Source organism: Dendropsophus ebraccatus, chromosome 4, assembly GCF_027789765.1.
Source record: "Dendropsophus ebraccatus isolate aDenEbr1 chromosome 4, aDenEbr1.pat, whole genome shotgun sequence".
NCBI lineage: Eukaryota > Metazoa > Chordata > Amphibia > Anura > Hylidae > Dendropsophus > Dendropsophus ebraccatus.
Genome location: NC_091457.1, coordinates 142,341,515 through 142,363,658, shown reverse-complemented (window position 1 = coordinate 142,363,658; position 22,144 = coordinate 142,341,515). Strand labels below are relative to the sequence as shown.

At 46.0% G+C, this 22,144-nt stretch overlaps 2 protein-coding genes across 3 annotated transcripts; both read left to right on the top strand.

Moving 5' to 3' along the window:
* The first annotated feature begins 1,863 nt into the window (after positions 1 to 1,863).
* On the top strand, positions 1,864 to 10,404 carry MIURF (mitochondrial elongation factor 1 upstream open reading frame). Of its 2 annotated transcripts, none has more exons than XM_069967260.1 (2): positions 1,864 to 1,950; positions 10,159 to 10,404. In XM_069967260.1, exon 2 carries the CDS (start codon positions 10,192 to 10,194, stop codon positions 10,402 to 10,404), a length of 213 nt encoding a protein of 70 aa, XP_069823361.1. In that variant the 5' UTR covers positions 1,864 to 1,950; positions 10,159 to 10,191. The 2 variants fall into 2 exon arrangements, with proteins under 2 accessions (XP_069823361.1, XP_069823362.1); XM_069967261.1 differs by lacking the exon at positions 1,864 to 1,950 and adding an exon at positions 1,957 to 1,982.
* Positions 10,405 to 11,644: 1,240 nt separating this feature from the next.
* On the top strand, positions 11,645 to 19,752 carry MIEF1 (mitochondrial elongation factor 1). Its single transcript, XM_069967259.1, has 4 exons — positions 11,645 to 11,788; positions 11,903 to 12,083; positions 14,072 to 14,325; positions 14,783 to 19,752. The coding sequence occupies exons 1-4, from the start codon at positions 11,645 to 11,647 to the stop codon at positions 15,593 to 15,595; spliced, it is 1,392 nt and encodes a 463-aa protein (XP_069823360.1). The 3' UTR covers positions 15,596 to 19,752.
* The last annotated feature ends 2,392 nt before the right edge of the window (positions 19,753 to 22,144 follow it).

Below are 22,144 nucleotides of genomic sequence, written 5' to 3'. Positions count from 1 at the left end.
TCCTCCCCCATAGTATATAGCCCCCTGTCCCCCCCATAGTATATAGCCCCCTGTGCCCCCCCCCCCCCCCCCGTAGTATATAGCTCCCCCTCCCATATAACATTGAAAAAAACAAACACTGTTACTCACCTAGGTCCTCGCGTTCCTCTTCTCTTCCCTCCTGTGGCCGCACTTCCTGCAGTCACAAGAGGCTGCACTCCCCTTACCCTCGCGCCGACGCTCTAGTGACGTCGGGCGCTAGAGGGAGAGTGCGGCCTCTTGTGACCGCAGGAAGTGCGGCCACAAGAGTGAGTGACTGACAGGGAGGGAGCCAATGGCTCTCTCTCTGTCAGTGTCGCTGCTGCTGCAGCGCTGAAGAGCCGCAGCAGCAGCGGGCGGGGGCAGCGGTGATCGCCGGGGGGGGCCCTGCAGGGGGCGCCATGGAGGGGTAAGTAGATTACCCATCCATGGCGCTCCCCCCTGACAGGCTGGTGGCCGGAGCCCTGTGCGACCGCATTGGTCGCACATAGCAACGGCCGGCCTGCTCGGGGGGGCCCCTTTAACCAGTGGGCCCGGTGCACGTGCACCATGTGCCCTCTGGTTAAAGCGGCCCTGGGGGCCAGCATAAGGAAGGGCTTGAGCGGTCTGGCCGGCCTCCTGAAGATGACATGATCGTCCCAAGATGGCGGCCGGGATTGACAGTGATTCTGTGAGTATACTGTATCTCACTTCCGGGTCCACGGTTGGGGTTTTGCAGCAGCTGACACCTGTAGATAAACCATCACTATCAGATTAGTGACACCTGACACCTCCTCTGAACCCTGCTCATTGATCCTGCTTTGGAGGGCTTCAGTTTTAGGGCCCTATTCCACCGGACGATTATCGTTCAGATTATCGTTAAATCGTTCGAATCTAATGCTGTGTTTACATGGAACGATTATCGTTCGAATTCCTTTACCGATTTACCTTATGAAAAAGATGGGCTTAAGCGATCGCAATAAAGATATATCTGACAAATTTTCAAACGATTTTTCTAGCGATTTATTCGTCTAAAAGCTGATCGTTATAAAAACCAAATCGTTGCTTCAAAATCATTAAACGATCGATTGGGCAAATTATCGCTCCTTGTAAACGTAACATAAGCGATAATCGTTCGGTTGACTAGCAGTTAACGACTAACCACCGAACGAGGAATCGTTGATCGTTTAATAAGACCTGGACCTATTTTTATCGTTGCTCGTTCGTAAATCGGTCGCATTGAATAAGACGTCGTTCGGTCCTTCGCAGTAGTGGCGAACGCAATAGCGACGACAGGACGACCGCAAGAACGATCATAAGTAACGATTATCGTTCCATGTAAATGAGTGAACGATTTCAGGTCTTTCGCAATAGCAGTCGTTTGGATCGTTTATCGTTAACGATTATGCGACGATAATAGGGCCATTATGGTGCGTTTACACAGAAAGATTTATCTGACAGATTTTGGAAGCCAAAGCCAGAAATGGATTTGAAAAGAGAATAGATCACAACATTCCTTTATGACCTGATCCCTGTTTATAGACTGTTCCTGGTTTTGGCTTCAAAGATCTGTCAGATACATCTGTCTGTGTAAACGCACCATTAGTCCTCCAGAGCAAAACTCCTTGTTGGCCATAGCAACCAATCGCAGCGCACGTTTCATTTTTCAAAGGGAGTGTAAGAAATAAAAGCTGAGCTGCGATTGGTTGTTATGGGAAACACAGTTTTCTTATAGCGTGTGTGTGAGTATATGGAGATCACAATAGCACAGCTGATCCGCTACAATAACACAGTCAGGCGGCTCTCTGCCCTGTCCCATCATGCACCGCATCTCCCCCCTCGCTGCGTCACGTGACCGCGCGCAGCTCTCACTCTATGGTTGCGGTAACCGGAAGTGTATAACCACCCTCCCTGAGACCGGAAGTCCTGACATATTACCGGCGACCCTGAGAGGTAATGTGCATAGAACGGCTAACGGCAGGAGGGTGAGACACGCTGGGGGCGCCACTGTTCTGTGTGACTGTGATCTCTATGTCACCTTTGTCCTGTTCACGTGATGTCATGTGGTGGCATAGTAAGGGGGGGAGCACGTTTTTTTCCTGGTCTGTGACGTCATGTCCCCGCCTGGCCCAACATGGTTACTCACACAGGTGCTACATAGAGACACCCTGTGGAGTATACATGGTGGCTGCTCACTTTACGGTATCTGTTCCCTGTAGGCTGTTGTTCTCTGTTATCAGCCTTCTCACAACTTTCTTCTTGTCTTTGGCTATGGGAATCTCCAGAAACACAAATTACACCAGTGCTCACCAACCTGTGGCAAAACTACAAGTCCCATCATGCCCCGGGGCAGCAGGAGAGCCACAGGTTGGGGAACCAGAAGCATAGTGACCTGTCTATAGGTTTTCTATGTAGTTATGTCAGATTGCAAAAGAAAAGGTCTCTTCCCTCTATAGCAGCTATGGGAAACCTTACACCCTCCAGCTCTTGCAAAACTACAATTCCCATCATGCCTGGACAGCCGTTGGCTGTCCAGGCATGATGGGAATTGTAGTTTTGCAACAGCTGGAGGGCCAGAAGTTTCCCATCCCTGCTGTATAGTAACCCTGGAGGTCCTGGTTCTCATTGAGGAGATGTCAACAGGTGTATGGCAATGCTTCATGGGAAAATATGCAAATGAGTCCACCTCCAGACTGTTGTAAGCAGCCTCTCGAGTGCCACCTGGTTTGGATTTAAAGGGGTTCTCCGGCGTAAAAAAAAAAAAACATGGCCACTTTCTTCCAGAGACAGAACCACTCTTGTCTCCAATTCAGATGTGGTTTGCAATTAAAGGGGTACTCCGGGCTGGGGTTATTTTTATTGCATGGCCGGGAAGGGGTGGATATAGAGGCCCCTGGTCACTTACCTCCCCGGTTTCAGCGTCGAGTCCCGGATTGCTCCGCCCCGTTATCCTGTCCGGCTGCCACTTCCTGGTCTGAGCTGCGGCTTGAGACGTGGCGACTCTGCTACGACCGTTCAATAGCTGCGCTGCCTTAAAGTGATTGTATCTCCAGGCCCAGGCTGAAGCACTGGAGGGGGGCCGACCCACCCTTAGTGGGAAGAAACCCCAGCCCCTCCATGAGAATCAATGGAACCCTATCATAGAGGGGTTAGGGTTTCCTCCCACTAAGGGTGGGTCGGCCCAACTCCAGTGCTTCAGCCTGGGCCTGGTGGTACAGTCACTTTAGGGGTATAAACCCACACATCGTATACGCAGCATATTTACTGCTGCGATACGCAGCAAATACGCAGCAGATTAGATCTAAATAACTGAACACAGCATCAAATCTGCTGCGTATACGGTGTGTGGGTTTGTACCCTAAGGGCCCTATTCCACCAGACGATTATCATTCAGATTATCGTTAAATTGTTCAAATCTTAACGATAATCGTTCGGTTGAAATGCAGTTAATGATTAACGACCGAACGTGAAATCGTTGATCACTTTATAAGACCTGGGCCTATTTTTATCGTTGCTCGTTCGCAAAACGTTTGCATTGAATAAGACATCGTTCGGTCGTTCACAATAGATACGAACGCAATTACGCTCATAAGTAACGATTATCGTTCCATGGAAATGAGTGAACGTTTTCAGGTCTTTCGCAATAGCGGTCGTTTTAGATCATTAATCGTTAACGATTATGCAAACAATAATCGTCTGGTGGAATAGGGCCCTAAGACGTTACGTCTCAAGCCGCAGCTCAGACCAGGAAGCGGCGACCGGGCGGGAGAATGGGGCGACGCAATCCGGGGAAGTAAGTGACGGCGGCCTCTATTTCTACCCCTTCCCCGGCCATACAATAAAAATAACCCCAGCCCCGGAGTACCTCTTTAAGCCTCATTCACTTAAGGTGACTGTACCACCAGGCCCAGGCTGAAGCACTGGAGTTGGGCCGACCCACCCTTAGTGGGAGGAAACCCTAACCCCTCTATGATAGGGTTCTATTGATTCTAATGGAGTCACGTCATGGAGGGGCTGGAGTTTCTTCCCACTGGGGTGGCTCGGCCCAACTCCAGTGCTTCAGCCGTAGTAGTAGTTATCCAGCATTAGAAGAACATGGCCACTTTCTTCCAGAGACAGCACCACTCTTGTCTTCAGGTTGGGAGCAGGTTTTGCAACTTGGTTTCATCAAAGTATAGTGAATGTACCATCAGGAACGGGCTGAAGCACTGGAGGCAGGCCGACCCACCCCCACTGGGAAGACCCCCTCACCCCTCTATAACGCAGATCCATTAGAATCAATGGAGCCACATCATAGAGGGGCGGGGGTTTTCTCCCACTGGAGGGGGTCGACCTACCTCCAGTGCTTCAGCCCAGGCCTGATGGTACATTCACTTTTAAAGGGGTTATCCAGCGCTACAAAAACGTGGCCACTTTCTTCCAGAGACAACACGACTCCTGTTTCCAGTTCAGGTGCGGTTTGCAATTAAGCTCCATTCACTTTAATGAAATTGAGCAGCAAAACCCCACCCAAGCTGAACACAAGAGCAGTGCTGTCTCTGGAAGAAAGTGGCCATGTTTTTGTAGCGCTGGATAACCCCTTTAGGGTACAAACCCACTTGACGTATTTGCTGCGTGAATCAGTCTTAAAAATAAGCAGGCAAAACGCAGGTTGGCTTTATACGATTGTTCTGCGTTAAAATACGCAATTGCGTATTTTTGAAGCGTGAAGCTTGTTGTTAGCAAAGCATCAGTTGTTAACAACCTGTGCGAAAAACGCATGTAGCTTCATGCTTCAAAAATACGCAATTGCGTATTTTAACGCAGAACAATTGTATAAAGCCAACCTGCGTTTTGCCTGCTTATTTTTAAGACTGATTCACGCAGCAAATACGTCAAGTGGGTTTGTACCCTAAGGGTAGCTTCACACGCACAGGATCCACAGCAGATCTGAATAAAATAACAGAACACAGCATCAAATCTGCGCCATCAGATGTGCTGCGGATCCTGTACGTGTGAACGCACCCTTAGGCTAGGTTCACACTGCGTTTTCAGCATCCGTTTAACGCATCCGTTTTTTGCAAAAAACGCATGAAAAACGGATTGCAAAAAACGGATTCATTTGTGTGCATCCGTTTTTCCATTGACTTCCATTATAAAAAAAAACGGATCCGTTTTTTTTGACGGACCAAAACGGACAAAAAAACGTTGCTGACCCTATTTTTCTGGACGTTAAAAAAAACGGATCCGTTAAACGGATGCTGAAAACGCAGTATGAACCTAGCCTTAGGGTACAAACACACACAGCGTATACGCAGCAGATACGCAGCAGATTTGATGCTGTGTTCAGTTATTTAGATCTAATCTGCTGCGTATCTGCTGCGTATCGCAGCAGTAAATACGCTGCGTATACGGTGTGTGTGTTTGTACTATTAGGTTACAAACCCACTTGCCGGATCTGCAGCGAGTCTCCTTGCTGTGTTTTTGCAGGGAGACTCGCTGCAGATCCTGGCCCTATACTTTCAATAGCAGAGAAACTCGCAGCAGGGATGTACATCCCTGCTGCGATTTTGTCTGCAGCCCACCCCATTAACCCCCCGGCCGCCGGACATTATACATTACCGGGTCCCCGTTCCTGCTTGCTTCGGGGCTCCCGGTGTCTTCACGGCCCGCCCGGCCAATCAGTGCGCTGCGGCGGGGCAGCGCACTGATTGGCCGGGCGGAACGTGCCGGGAGCCGCTGAAGCAAGCAGGAGCCGGGATCAGGTAATGTATATCGCCCCCAGCCCCCGGCCGCACGATCGGCCCCAGCCCCGCAGCCCCCGACCGCACCATCGCCCCCAGCCCCCGGCCGCACCATCGCCCCCAGCCCTGCAGCCCCCGACCTCACGATCGCCCCAGCATTGCAGCCCCTGACCGCACGATCGCCCCCAGCGGGCGATCGTGCAGCCGGGGGCTGCGGTGCTGGGGGCTGCGGGCGATCATGCGGCCGGGGGCTGCGGAGCTGCGGGCGATCGTGCGGCCGGGGGCTGGGGGGCTGCAGGCGATCGTGCGGCTGGGGGCGATCGTGCGGCCGGGGGCTGCGGGGCGATCGGGGCTGCAGGGGGGCGGGCAGGATATACATTACCAGGTCCCCGCTCCTGCTTGCTTCGGCGGCTCCCGGCACGTTCCGCCCGGCCAATCAGTGCGCTGCCCCGCCGCAGCGCACTGATTGGGCGGGCGGGCCGTGAAGACACCGGGAGCCCCGAAGCAAGCAGGAACGGGGACCCGGTAATGTATAATGTCCGGTGGCCGGGGGGTTAATGGGGCGGGCTGCAGACAAAATCGCAGCAGGGATGTACATCCCTGCTGCGAGTTTCTCTGCTATTGAAAGTATAGGGCCAGGATCTGCAGCGAGTCTCGCTGCAAAAACGCAGCAAGGAGACTCGCTGCAGATCCGGCAAGTGGGTTTGTAACCTTAGGGTGCGTTCACACCTACAGGATCTGCAGCAGATCTGCAGCAGATTTGATGCTGTGTTCAGTTATTTAAATGAAATCTGCTGCAGAAAATCAGCTGCAGATCCTGTAGGTGTGAACGCACCATTAAAGGGATTTTCCAGTGTTAGAAAAATATTGCCACTCTAACACTCTCCAGTTCAGGTGTGGTTTGCAATTAAGCTTTATTCACTTCAATGGAACGGAGTTGCAAAACCGGCACCCAAACTGGAGATAAGTTGTGCTGTGTCTGGAAGAAAGTGGCCATGATTTTCTAATGCCAGGTAATCCCCTTCATCCATGGGAAAATCTAAAATGCAGTTTAGCCGTTGTCTAGAATGGCACAAGAGTGCACTATAGGGCGGCCAGATCATTACGTTTCCTAATCCTGAAGGTTTTTAGCAGCAGGTGTTGATTCATTTGTTGCTTGTTGGGCAATCTAGAGATTCCCGTAAAGGAGAATAAGGTGACATTGCAACACTTCTGATTTCAGTGATCACACCTGCAATGTTGCAAGAACTTGTCCTACATCCGTGTGCCTGTTCTGTACGTCTAGCATGTGCTACATTTTACACCTTTGTTGTTTATAGTACAGTGGTACCTTGGTTTAAGGGTATATTCACACGAACGGGCTCGCAGCGAGATCCTCGCTGCGAGCCCAGCAGGTCCTGGCAGTTCCCATACACTACATACTTGCTGCGGTCTAAACGACCGCAGCGAGTATGTTATTCTGCCGCCCTTAACCCCTTCTGTTCCTGCCCGGCTCCCCGCTGTAAGCATACATTACCTGTCCTCGCTGCACGGGTCTGGCGTCCTGCTCTCCCGTCCGGCCAATTAGTGTGTTGCCCAGCCGCAGCCATTGATTGGCCGGACGGGAGAGCAGGACATCGGACCCGTGCAGCAAGGAAAGGTAATGTATGCTTACAGCGGGGGAGCCGGACGGGAGCAGAAGGGGTTAAGGGCGGCAGAATTACATACTCACTGCGGTTGTTTAGACCGCAGCAAGTGTGTAGTGTATGGGAAATGCCAGGACCTGCCGGGCTCGCAGCGAGATTCTCGCTGCGAGCCCGTTCGTGTGAATATACCCTAAGAGTAACTTGGTTTAAGAGCGTTTTGGTTTAAGAGCTCACAGTTTTTCAAAATTGTGACTTGGTTTAAGAGCATTGCTTTGGTTTAAGAGCTCCCTGTACTGGGTGGGAGGGGGAGTGGGGGAGGGGTATGGTCTGCATAGCGGGGTCTACAGCCCTGTACTCCGACCCAGGAAGTCTCCCTCACCTTCCAAATCATAGCAGATCCACTTCAGGCTGGGGCTTACATCAGGGGACAGGACTGTGGAGGTAATCTCTCCATAGCTGTAACCCTTCTCTCCCCGGACAGAGAGTGCTGCTATACTGTTCCCACATCTGTCCTGCTCATTCCTTCATGCCCCCTGCAGTCTCTGTCAGCCCTTGTGTTTCCCATCCTCTCCATTACTGTACAGTAACTTATAATATCACATATTCTGCTGTTTCTGAATGTTTGTTTCATCTGTTCTACATGTTATTCAAAATAATAAATCATTATTTTTGGGGTGTGGAACAAATTGTCTGCATTTTTATGATTTCTTATGGAAAAATTTGCTTTGGTTTAAGAGTGGATTTGGATTACAAGCACGGTCCCAGAACGAATTATGCTTGTAATCCAAGGCACCACTGTATAGGGATACTGGGTGCAGCTGGCTTAAAGGAAATCTCAATTTATTAGGTAAAATATATGAAAGCTCAAGGTGATGTTTAATAAAAACAATGAGCAATAAAGAAAAATACAATAAACATTATTTTAACCCTTTGAGGACCAGGCCCAAAATGACCCAGTGGACCGCGCAAATTTTGATCTTAGTGTTTCCGTTTTTCCCTCCTCCCCTTCTAAGAGCTCCAGCACTTTCAGTTTTCTATCTACAAGGCCATGTAAGTGCTTGTTTGTTACAGGAATAGTTGTACTTTGTAATGGCGTCATTCATTTTACCATAACATGTATGATGGAATTCCAAATATATTATTTATGAAGATATAAATTGGTGAAATCGTAAAAAAGAATGCAATATGGTAACGTTTGGGGGGTTCTTGTGTCTATGTAATGCACTATATGGTAAAAGCGACATGATACCATTACTCTATAGGTCAGTACGAACACAACCATATGCAGGTTACACAGATTCTCTAATGTTATATATTTTTTTTAAATGAAATCCTTTTTTTTGGCAATTAATTATAAATAAAATGGGCCTATTGTGATGCTTATAACGGTTTTATTTTTTCACCTACGGGGCTGTATGGGGTGTCATTTTTTCCACCATGATCTCTAGTTTTTATTAATACCATATTTGTGAAGATCGGACGTTTTGATCACTTTTTATTAATTTTTTTATATATATAATGTAACATAAAATCGGTAATCCGCACACTTTTTTCCCTCTTTTCGTGTACGCCATTTACCGTTCGCAATGACGCTTGTTATATTTTAATAGATCGGACAATTACGCACGCTACGGTATATTATATGTTTATCTATTTATTTATTTTTATATGTTTTATTTATATAATGGGAAAGGGGGGTGATTTCAACTTTTATTGGGGGAGGGGTTTTGGGGTAGTGTGTTAGTGTTTTTAACTTTTTTTTTTTTACACATTTGAAGTCCCTCTGGGGGACTTTTACATTCACTACTTGGATTTTTACACTGATGAATGCTATGCCATAGGCATAGCATTGATCAGTGTTATCGGCGCTCTGCTCATTGAGCCTGCCTGTGCAGGCTCAGTGACCAGAGCGCCGATCGGACCGCACGGAGGCAGGTGAGAGACCTCCGACGGCCCGTCTTACCGATCGGGACCCCCGCAGTCACACTGCGGGGGTCCCGATCGGTAAGTGACAGGGGACTCCCCCTGTCACTTACACTTAAACGCCGCGGTCGCGCCGCGATCGCGGCGTTTAAGGAGTTAATGACACGCGGCAGCGCGATCGCTGCAGCGTGTCATTACCGGTGAGGTCCCGGCTGCTGATTGCAGCCGTCCCCCACCTGCTATGAAGCGCGCTCCGCTCCGGAGCACGCTTCATAGCGTGAGAAACACCCAGGGCGTACAGTTACGCCCTAGGTCGTCTGGGGACAGACTTCCATGGCGTAACTATACGCCCTGGGTCGTCTAAGGGTTAAATATAAAATAAAAAAGTGTGTGTTACAATCCATACAATAAAGTTATAGGGGGGGGAGAGTTACTCTCATCTTAGAGGTAAAAAGGAGACATGTACATTGTGTAACACAGCAAACACAGCTGTGTCTATACTGTTAGCCATCACCTGTATTTAGTATCCACCTCACCAAGCCAAATAGTAGCTGGGGGACCCTGAATGGTGCTCTATAGTCTGACTGAAGTGCTGTACTCATCTGTTTGCAAAGGACCCCCCCTTGTGATTAGTAGGGTGCCAAGCAGTTTTCCCCCCATGTATGTGAAAAGGATTGAGTGTTCTTTGTGGGAAAACCCTTTAAATGTAAAGTTATCATTGAAGCAAAAAAAATCTACATTTTTCTAATCCCTTAGGCCAAAATTGACAACTTTAAACACAAATATAGAACCTCTGTATACAGTGTTGAGGTGAATTGTTGGTTTAAATGTCTTTGTATTCATTCTCTGATATTTTCCTTTATAACATTTGTTCTTCCTCCTGTCTGTAGACTGGCTGGACCATCTCTTCCTCCACTCCTGCCATGGCAGGCTGGTCCCGTGAAGCTGTGTTGACTTTGTACCGCGCCCTCCTGCGCCAAGGGCGCAAACTAGAGTTCACAGATCGTGACTATTACGCTTCATACGTGCGCAGAGAATTCAGGAAAAATCAGAGCCTTCCAAAGCTGGAAGACAAAGAGAAACAGCTGGAGAAAGGAGAATTTTTCCTGAGGACCAAACTGGGAGGATTGGTGTAAAGTCTACCATCCACCCATTTATTACTCTTGGTAAATATTCCAGATTTTTCTTAATCAAAGCTTTTATAGTTTTCTTTTTCAATGAGTAGGGACTTAAAGCGAATGTACCATCAGGTACATTTTCTTTAACATGACCCACAAATAGATCAGCGCCGGTGCCACGGTCCATTTTTTTGAACTGCGGCCATGTTCCCGTATACGGTGCCATTCTATCCACAGGTACTGGGCCGGGGCAGAAGCACTGGAGGCGGGCCGGGCCTCCCCCAGTGGGAGGAATCCCCCACCCCTCTATGGCGTGGCTGCATTAGAATCAATGGACCGTGGCATCGGCGACGATCTATCCGTGGGTCATTTTAAAGTGAATGTACCTGATGGTAGATCCGCTTTAAAGGAAGAAGGTATGGAGTACATTTCCATTTCATACAAAGCTCCAAATAGATCAGCACTAAAGATATGAGTGGACCTCTTTGTAGGTCTTATATGTAGGTGTGTCCAAGAAAGCTGACCAGTGGAGGAATATTCTAGATTTTACCTGTGGGGTCACTAAGGAGTTGCTGTTATGTTTGTTGGAAACAGTGGCGTATATCAGGATCAAACATTTACACATCCAAGGTAATAGGTGATTGTTTAATAGAAAGTGTTTTTTTTCAACTTAGTTTAGCATGTTTTTTACATAACCTTTATTATGAGGAAGCTTATATGGTAGCAGAGGCTTAGCGTAGACCTAGTGGGCCCTGGTGCTTATGATACAACTAGAATCTAACCTGGCAGTGGGTCTTTGATGCCAAACCATAGGTCAGGAGCAGGGCCCAAGTAGATCTAGGTGCTGACAGATCATCTTCCTGTATCGTAGCCCCTCCTGCTCCATCTACACAGTAAGACAGTCGTGTCAACCATTGGGAGAGTCAGCCCAACTAAGTAAGTGACACAGTGGTAAAACAGTCTACCCCCCCCCCCCCCAGGGTAACACTGCTGTGCTGGGTATGTATGACCAACCAATGCAGCTACAACTAAGTGATCGTGTGGCATAGAGGAGCTTTCAGCCCCCCCCCCCCCCCCCAGACAAAGGGACCTGATAGTTATTGGGGTCACAGCAGCCTCAGTTTCTATTTCAATGTCTGACAATTTGGTAATATTGTTAAAGGTAATAGAAAGTAAGAAATATTAGCTTGGAAATTGCCTTAGTTTACAAACCTATTGTGTTGTTCCTTACCATCTCTCTTCTCTTTTTACAGGAAACATGGCGGGGGCTGGAGAGAAGAAGGGTAAGAAAGATGACAACGGCATCGGAACTGCCATAGACTTTGTGCTGTCCAATGCTCGCTTGGTGCTCGGAGTTGGTGGAGCTGCTATGTTAGGAATAGCAACTCTTGCAGTGAAGCGGGTATGTACGAGTTTGAGAGCTAAAAATATAACGTTTGGGGAGTTACTGCTGCAGTAGCTAAGAGGGCAGGATCCATTGTGTTTACAAACTTACATAACTTTTCTCATATTTTAGATGTATGATCGAGCTATTAGTGCTCCTGCTAGTCCTTCTCGAGCTAGTCAGTCTGGCAAGCGGAGCTGGGAGGAGCCAAGCTGGTTGGGATCATCCACGCGATTGTTGAACAAAGATATGAAGACATCTGTGAGTCGCAGCCTACAGACACTGCCCACTGATTCTTCAATGTTTGATCAAGGTGGGGGATACTGTTGTGTTTTTTTTTTTTTTTTTTTTAATCACAAAATTAATAGGGCCTAATTGCTGCCATCGACCCTTCAGTGTTATGCTGCTGCTATTTACATAGTGTGGCCATTCCTAATACAAAGTGTATTGGACACTAAGACACGATAAAGGATTATGGCAGGGATAGAATTAAAAAAAATAATAAAGTCCTACAGACTTACATTATGCAGCTGTCTGGGTCACTTGACAATGAGACGTCTCTATGACATATCAAAAGCTTTTTTTTCCCCCAGGAAGGTGCCCATTTAAACATAGGAAGCATACTCATCTGCCCCTGATCCTCTGCAGCTGCCATTTGGACAGCTCCCAGTACCTGCTACTCTCAGCAGATTCCTCTGATGCTTCATCCTTGCAGGAATTGCCCACTAAGAAATGCACACATCTCCAAACGTGTGCCGACATTTAGATGAATTTTGCATTAAGTCTCGGATCAGAGAAAAACAAATGGTAACGAGCATAGTAAACATTTTGGGCATCATTCAGTGCAGAACTAGAGGGTCATCTTTAAATGGAACCATGACCAAAGCTCCGATCAAACCATGGATGGCATTAAAAAAACTTCAGCAATCACACCTTTCTGGGCGCGATTCTCTCTTCACGAGCCTGCTGTATCACAGAGGGGTCGTCCTGTATGTTTCTCTCAGCGCCTCTTCTTTGGACTGAACATGCGCAGTACCAACGGCCTTCAATCCCCATTAGCCGCTTCCTGTACTGCGCATGTCTGGTCCAGAGAGGACTACGCTGAAGGAAATTTATGGGACAGCCCAACACTGTGACATCAGACTCCTGAACAGAGAATCGTGCCCATAGAGGAGTGGTTGCTGAAGTTTTTTTGCCCAATCCATGACTACATTGGAGCTGTGGACCATCCACATGCCTAGCTAAGGTTAACTGATTACAATCACTTATATATCTGGAAACAGTGCTGCATGGTATATTTTGTGTGTGTGTGTGTGTGTGTATGTATATGTATATATATATATATATAATATACATACACACACACACATACACACACACACACACAGGTGCCTTTTGATTACAAGTATAATTCTTTGAAATGCAGAAAATTGGTTCCCAAAAATAATGATTTTGTATTCAGAATAATACGTAAAACAAATGAAACAAACATTTATAAACAGCTGAATATGTGATATTATAACTTACTGTACAGTATAGCAATCAGCATGTGGAGTATAATATAGTATAGTAAGTGCATAAACCTGAAAAACGGCAGCAGTTTGTAGATACAGGATGGAGCTGCAGATCACCATAATGCAGTAGTGTAGTACAACAGACTAGAATAGAGAAGCAGGGCTGCTGTCAGAAGTCTGTCTGGTCACATGACCACAATGGGGAAGGGGGGGGGTGTTCAGCATGGATCAATCAGGACTGACAGAGACTGCAGGAAGCATGAAGGAATGAGCAGGGCAGATGGGGGCACATACATGCAGCACTCTCTGTCCGAGGAGAAAGGGGTTTCAACTATGGAGAGATTGCCACAGTCCTGTCCCCTGATGTAACCCCCAACCTGAAGTGGATCTGCTTTGATTTGGAAGGTGAGGGAGACTTCCTGGGTCAGAGTACAGGGCTGTAGACCCCTATATGCAGACCATGCCCCATGTGTTTTTGTCCATTTTGGTTGTGATTGGTTCCCTTGAAGGCAAATAAAACCAATAATACATTAAAACAGCTTCAATTTTTTTTCCCTGTTTCCAATTAGCCTTTTTACGTGTAGAGATTATGCAAAGCAGATACCTCCATTCATGAACAGGTTAAAGAATTACTTATGCTTACTGTCTTTTTTTATTTTTTGGTCTAATATGTTTATTGAAAAGATTGCATGAATAAGGGACAATTTGGATTTTATTTGAATTCTTTACTCATTGCTTCCTAAATAAATAAAATCTCATTAAAAAAAACAACTTTTTCCCTCTGTAGACTTGGTTCGACCCAAACCACCAGGTCGCAAGTCCCAGTCTGATTTAAAGAAGACTCGCTTGAAATTGTCACTTCAGGAGAAGCTCTTCACCTACTACAAGAAGTATGTCGCCATTCCAGCTGAAGAGCAGAGTCATGCCAAGCAGGCTGCTATAGACATCTGTGCTGAACTACGCAACTTTATACTCCATAAATTTCCCGACATGCCGCTCAAAGACATGCACCTGAGCGGAAGCTTGTATGACGATTTACAGGTAACATTCCTGCAGGTTCCCCCACACACACACATATTCACGCTACCCTCCGACTGTCGGTCAAGCCTGACTGGATAGGTAGAGGGTGTGACTTGAGGTGCTACATCCACACCTCCAATGCTGGACTTGTATTCTTGTTAAAAGTTGTTGTTTTTTTTTAGCTCTATGCAGTATTGTCTAGGAGAACAGTGTAGGAATGCTGTTGTCCTTACCGGTCAGGTCCTGTGGGGTCCCAAGGACCCTACAGGTTCTCTGTAAAGTGCTAGACAGCACTTTAAGTTTACCTTCATGCAGATTTCTGGGAAAGTGTAATCCACATTTGTAGATTACCAGCCCAAGATCACCGCTCTAGCTGCAACACAGCATCAGATACATCTGGTATCTCATATATTCTTGGCTATTAAATTGTGCGTTTTTATTAGATTTTTACTGTTGCTTTTTTGTTTTTTATTTTCAGGTTGTCAGAGCAGATCACATTCAACTCATGGTGCCCCTCTATGTGGAAAATAATTTATGGTCATGTGTCCCCGGTGAGGAAACAATTCTAAACCTGCCAGGATTCTGCCTTCTGCGTAGAGAGAACGTTGAGTACTTCCCTCGTGGCACCAGTTATTGGGATCGCTGTGTGGTAGGAGGTTACCTTTGTCCTAAGGCTGTGGTTGCCACATTCGAGAAAGTAGTGGCCGGTTCTATCAACTGGCCAGCCATTGGCAGCATGTTAGGCTATGTGATTCGGCCGGTAGTGCCATCAGAAAGCCTCATCTTAGAAGTTCAGTATGATGAGGATCGAAAGCTCTTCATAGACTTCCTGCCATTAGTTGCCCTCGGGGACCGTGTAGCTGTTGCCAAATCTCACAGACTACCACGTTATGGGAACATGTGGCGGCTAAGCCAGCGCGGAGCAGAAACCGCCGCTTTGATAGGAAGGGATCAACAAGATTCAGGTTGCCGATGTCTCTGCCTAAAAATTCTGAAGGCCATATGTCGGTACAATTTACCTCTGTCCCATCTGACAGCCTCCCACCTCACTAACATACTCCTTCACGTATCTGAGAAAGAAGAGGACTGGTCACAGGGTGCATTAGCCGATCGCTTCCTTCAATCTCTTCGAGAAACTGTGGGATATCTAGAGACTGGGAATTTACCCTCCGCTTTGGACCCTAAGGTGAACTTGTTTTCTGAACTTACCCCAGATGAAGTGGATGAAATGGGATATTTTCTATACTGCTCCCTATCAGAGCCAGAGGTGCTTCTTAGGACAGGAGACTGAGGAGTTTAGCAAGTCCATCATATGGAAACATGACGTGGTTTTATGAATACTAACTTTTAAGGGGCTTGCATGGTTATCCAGGCAATCTATCTTTCTTTCTTTCTTTCACCTTTTACTTTTTAGTTTAACATTAGTCGTCTTTTTATTATATATTATGTTTCTATTTCTCAGGAAGGCATTATCTTTTTGCCAAGAACATAATGGTCAGAAACAATTGAGTCTCTGTGAATGTTTCCTATACAGTGCCGTCGCCAGTAACATGGAGCATTATTGGGCATAGACTACTAGAAAAAGAGTCCATGATTTATTATTGCCACTATTTTCACTGCTTTTTTACTTATTTACTTTCAGTAATGTTTCCTCTGATGTTAGATATGCTTTACCAGGGCAGGACAAATCCCAGGAGTCAGGTAGTGAATGTGCTGTCGTAGATTTCAGATTGCATATGATGGTTCTTATTTCCTAGCTACTAGAGATGAGCCCAACTCGAGGATGATCATTTGACATTTGAATACTGGTGGCTGAAGTTAGATACAACACTAGGGATTCTGGGAAAACATGGATATATCCATAGGCCGTATCCATGTTGCTGCATCCAACTTCCTCAGTCACCTGCATTCACGATCGGATTTGAACATGCACAAGTTGCACTCCTCTACTAGCTTCTAAAGAAATCAGACTGCTAATGTCTACAGGAATTGTTTGCCTTGGGTGCAGGTAACATATGCAGTAGTGTACTCTATAGCACTGTTTGTCTATAGCAGCAGCAGTTGCCGTTGGTGACATCTTATTGATTGAAAAAATACAAGATGGTTAAACTTTATTCCAACATTAATAATCCGTAATTGATCATTTACATTGGGCAGTAATCGAGTAGTAATCACTTTATATAAATGGGCCCAAAATACCTGAGAATTAGTTGGCAATAGACCAGGGATGGGGAACTTAGACCCTCCAGCTGTTTCAAAACTACAATTGCCATTATGGCATGGCATGATTGGAATTGTAGTTTTGCAACAGCTGGAGAGCCAAAGGTTCACCATCCCTGGCCTAGACTGTAATGTTCTCAATCATTCTGTTAGAAAAAAAAAACAAAAAAACATCTCAACATGCAACTTGTCTAAAGTTTTTCTAATAACAGGGACACCTTTAACATTTTCACCTCTGTAACCATTTTCATTGCTTTAGTACATCTGAAATGAAACGGCTTTGAAAATATTCTTGTTTAACCAGTTCCAGTGTGTCACCATGGCAACAGACTACAAGCTAACCCTGTGTAGTCTGATTCCAAAGTTTATACCCTCTTCTGTCCTCTACTTTCTGTTAATATTTTACATGTATACAAGTAAGAAGCAGAGGATAGATATAAAGGAATGTGACTGCAGGATCAGGCTACATAGGGTTTGCATGTGGTTCAGTGCCATGGAGATGCACCGCTGCTGTATACACAAAATGAAAGAATACCAGAGTTGAGGAGTTATCAGCACTTGGTTCTAGGACCATGTTCAGTTTTCTTTCCCATTAATGTACAATGTGTATAGATCTTTATATCCCAGGTTTGGTAGGTCTGCTCAGCCATTGCTTGTAATTCACCACCAGCTCAGTATTGTCATTTTCCTCCTGTGTTTGCACATTACATGGATTATTGTGATGCCAGAGGAGTTCGCACTGATAAAACAGCTACACACAGTGAATAGTGTCCAACCCTATAGCCAGTGAGGCGTCTCCCTTTTCCGGGACGTCCGTGGCGTGCTATCTTCTACCAGATCATGTTGCATTGTACAAACTATTTCACTGTCTTGGGTAGATAAACACTTGACATCAGTTTGGAAAGGGCAATGCACCATGCTGTGGTTGATGGAAATCACATGCCGGACCAGAAGTTATGGAATTGTACTTATCTGTTGTAATGTGATACTCGTGCTCTCAGCAGCTGCTCAGCGTGATTCACCAGCTCCCACTCCTATGCATGTCACCGCCATGACATGTACTCATGAAAACATCATGTGCTTCCACCCACTCCTCACTGGCAGCAGTAGTGTTAACTTTACTTTTTCTTCTTCTCCATAATGGGAGTTGCACTGTGAATATCTGCAAATACACACAGAGTAAGTCTGTATAGTCTGTGCAGCCATTGGCCAATGCACGTATATGCGTATATGTAGCATAGGTCAGACCGCTGTTACTGTATTTTCTTCTATAGCGTGTACATGTATGAACTTTTGTGTTATTACTCATGGCTTATGTTACAAGTCTACCCAGACTTTTACACATTACCTCAGTGACCACCCGGTGTTTCTGGTGCTCAAAATCTATTGATGCAGTCACTTAAGCTATGCCACAATATTCCTACTAACAGAACAGCTAGATAACCATACATCAACTCTAATCTAAAGGGGTTATTCATTTTTAAAAAGAGATGGCCGCCTTCTGCCAGAAACATCACTAAGCCTGTCCTCAGTTTGGGTTCGGTTTTGCAGGCTCCATTTCTTTGAAGTCAATTGGGCTAAATTGTAATACTACACACAACCTAAGGACAGGGGTGGCGCTGTTTTTTGCAAGAAAGTAGCTGTGCTTTTTGGAATCATGGATAACCCCTTTAACTGTATAATCAGATTGCTAAATTTTAAGTAAGCGGTACTGGATAGTGGTGACTCCTGGGAGAATGTGGGACTCTTAAGAAATAGGATTTAATTACAGGAAATCCACAAGGAAAAGGAAGAAATTTAACGCAGTTGTTACTATACCAGTAATAAAGCCTCAAACCATGTAGAATTAGACCGATCTAAGAACAGGTATTACCCTGTAATGGTCTCAGGCTTCTTTACTGAGCCCTGGAGCATACTGGTTTCTCATTGGGCATATCTATTTCTCACAGGCAATGCTCCATGGGGAATAAGTATGAAAATTGTCTCTAGTACCGCCTAGGTAGCTACTCAGTAAGTTAATCTCCAACGCTTTAACATGTCTTTCAAGACACGAGACACATCGGCCAAACAATAACCATCTGTAGACGGCTGATCGTTGCAGAGTAGGGTTCTGGTTGGATGCAACTCTGGGGTACTGGTCCTCCTTGCAGAGGTCCAGCTGGGGTAGGTACTCTAAGGCTGCCCATACATATCATTAGATGTCCAATGCTTCAGATGTTTGGGCTGAATTGGAAGGCCCTCATACAGTAGACCAGGGATGGGGGACCTTCGGCCCTCCAGCTGTTGGCTGTCCATGCATGATGGGAATTGTAGTTTTGCAACAGCTGGAGGGCCAAAGGTTCCCTATCCCTGCATTAGACAGTGCTGGTTTGGCCATCTTTGTCTATTGTGCGTGGCAAGATTTATAAGCTATGACCCCCCCCCTGGCTCTCATCCAGTCATACAGTACCCTCCTCTGTACTAATGGAGGCAAGTGATCCAAGATTTACAGATCAGTTTGTGACTAGTATCAGGACTCTATAAAGGGTCGGACATTGACTTGGCTTCCTGTAGGTGGCACTAGAGACCTTCTCCTGGAAGATAACTATTTTGCAAATGTTAGTAAAATAAAGGAAACCCCATTCCTGTGTCTTAGTCACAGATCATAGAGAGAAGGACTTTCCAGTCCTAGCTAACACTTGCATCCATTTTCCTCAATTCCTTCAGCAGTAGACTTCATACTGAATTGCTTGTCATCATTTACTGATGTAATGTCTGGCTTTTTTTCTGTCCTGCAAACTGGTGTCCAGTAGTTTGGTCACTGGTAACCTGCCTTCTTACTGCCTAACAGCCCTGCTGTGCCTCTTCTATAGCCACTAATGTTTCCGGAGTTCACACGGCCAATGCTATATCTCTCTCTCGTGCTTCCATTGCTGTAACACAACTCTGGCTCCACTGACCCGCTGCACTTACACAGTAGTAGATCGGCAGCTGGAAACGCGTCTACACATTTCTGAAGCTTTCCTCTACATGTATCTATGAATATGCAACTCTTTGTGATGGAAATCCGTGTAATAATCATGTGGTGTTGGAGGTCATTGTCCCCCCCCCTCCCCCCCCCTTTGTATTTTACCAGGTAACTTGAAGTATTTATCAATGAAATGGTTTGAAAGGATAGAAGGTGCATGTTTTATTTTATTTTCTGGAGAGAGTGTTAAGTGATATAACAATAAAAGGTCATGATTATAATTGTGTGCTGTGTCGTTCTGTACGTTACCGGAAAGACGCTTTTGTTTGTTTCTGCTCCCCTATATACTCGCCCTTTATTGCTTTCCCCATATCAAGGTGTCATTCTGGTGCTCCAATGTCATTCAAATCCTGCTGGAGCCCACATGACCGGTCGTGACTGGTTGTCCTGCCTTATTTAAATGCCACTGTCATTGAAATGGCTTGTTTTGACAGCGACATCTAAATAGTTAATGAGCCAACACTGGCGATTGGGCGGAGCTGGCTAAGAGCTGCCCTCACCTGAGCCTGCCCTACACTTGACGGCATCAGGACAAGCACGATCATCCTGTGTATCTGTAAGCTGTAATTCACGTTCCAAATTGCTGACACTGTTAGGTGATGAGTAGAATCATGGTACCTTTCATGTATCCATCTGTGCTTCCATAATATAGAAAAATGTTTTAATCTTTTGATGCAAGTGTCAGAGAGGTGTTCCCAAGCTCCTGAATTGCTGCAAAAACATGTCTGCTTTCTTCCAGTACTGCACCACTCATGTCCTCCATTAGGGTGTGGGTGTTGCAGGACATACAGCAGCTGATAAGCATGGGAAAACTTAAGATTTTTCTTTCTTCCAGAGACAGCTCCACTCTTGTCTCCAGCTTGGGCAGGGTTTGCTGCTCAGTTCCTTAGAAGTGAATGGAGCTTAATTGCAAACCGCACCTGAACTGGAGACGAGTCGTGTTGTCTGTGAAAGAAAGTGGCCATGTTTTTGTAACACTGGCTAACCCCTTTAATAATAGGCCTTTTGATCAGACTTGGTAACCTTAAGGGTATATTCACACGGACGGGCTCGCAGCGAGATTCTCGCTGCGAGCCCGGCAGGTCCTGGCAGTTCTCATACACTACATACTTGCTGCGGTCTAAACGACCGCAGCGAGTATGTAATTATACCGCCCTTAACCCCTTCTGCTCCCCCGCTGTAAGCATACATTACCTGTCCTTGCTGCACGGGTCCGGCGTCCTGCTCTCCTGTCTGGCCAATCAGTGTGTTGCCCAGCCGCAGCCACTGATTGGCCGGGCGGGAGAGCAGGACGCCGGACCCGTGCAGCAAGGACAGGTAATGTATGCTTACAGCGGGGGAGCAGAAGGGGTTAAGGGCGGTATAATTACATACTCGCTGCGGTCGTTTAGACCGCAGCAAGTATGTAGTGTATGGCAACTGCCAGGACCTGCCGGGCTCGCAGCGAGAATCTCGCTGCGAGCCCGTCCGTGTGAATATACCCTAAAAGCGCACTTTCTAGTCATATTTTAAAAGCAATTCGTTTGATCAGCGCTCCACTCATTATACCACTGGCCTTTCAATGCTGTTCCCCTCCCAGCCACTCTTCCTAGGATGCTTGAAAAAGCTGGATCCAATCCTTGGAAACTTCTCACAACTTATTCTTGGTCATAAAGAGACAAGTTTGTGACATACAGGCTCATGTAATAGAAATGAAATCGCAATGGAAATGGTCTGTCTATTCTCTCACCAACGCTAGATGGCGCAATAGCATCAAAAACACCTGAAGCATCATTTGTGTCAGAATGAGCAAAAGTGCAAATTGTGTCAAAGCGCTCTTGTAAAGCTTACTAATAGCTAACAAATATATACTATGATGGAAGCAAACCTGGTGTGCCCTAAGGCTAGGTGATTAAGTCCATAGTTTACCATGTACTTGAGTTTAATTCTATGTTGTTGAGTCTAATTCCAATATTTAATATGTATTCTACAGGTGGGTTTTCATTTGAGTGTTTTCTGAAGTTTATTTTCAGCATGTTTTATGCATTTCTTTTGCTTTTTTTTTTATATTTAAATTTTTTAATTTAAGATTCAGCGCAGTACAATACACACATAGAGAAGTAACGTCACTTGTTTAAGCTTAAGATAAAATGACGTGAACTGTGCAGTGGTTTCCCTCTGAATTCATGTAATTCAATAGGAAACACATAACAGGCATGAAATGGGTGTAATACAGGGGGAACATAGCCTTGGTGCCCTGACTGTGAAATTGTCATCTGAAATTTACGAGAGATGGAATTCGCGGCAAGTTATCTGCATGATTTCCTCAGTGGATCAACACAGTAGGGTTTCCCTAGGTTGAACATGATGGACTGTTGTCTTTTTTTCAACCTTATTAAAGGGGTTATCCAGCACTACAAAAACATGGCCACTTTCTTCCAGAGACAGCTCCACTCTTGTCTCCAGCTTGGCTGGGGTTTTGCTGCTCAGTTCCATTGAAGTGAATGGAGCTTAATTGCAAACCGCACCTGAACTGGAGACAAGAGTCGTGTTGTCTCTGAAAGAAAGTGGCCATGTTTTTGTAGCGCTGGATAACTCCTTTAACTATGTTACTATGTTAGTGTGCAAGGGCCC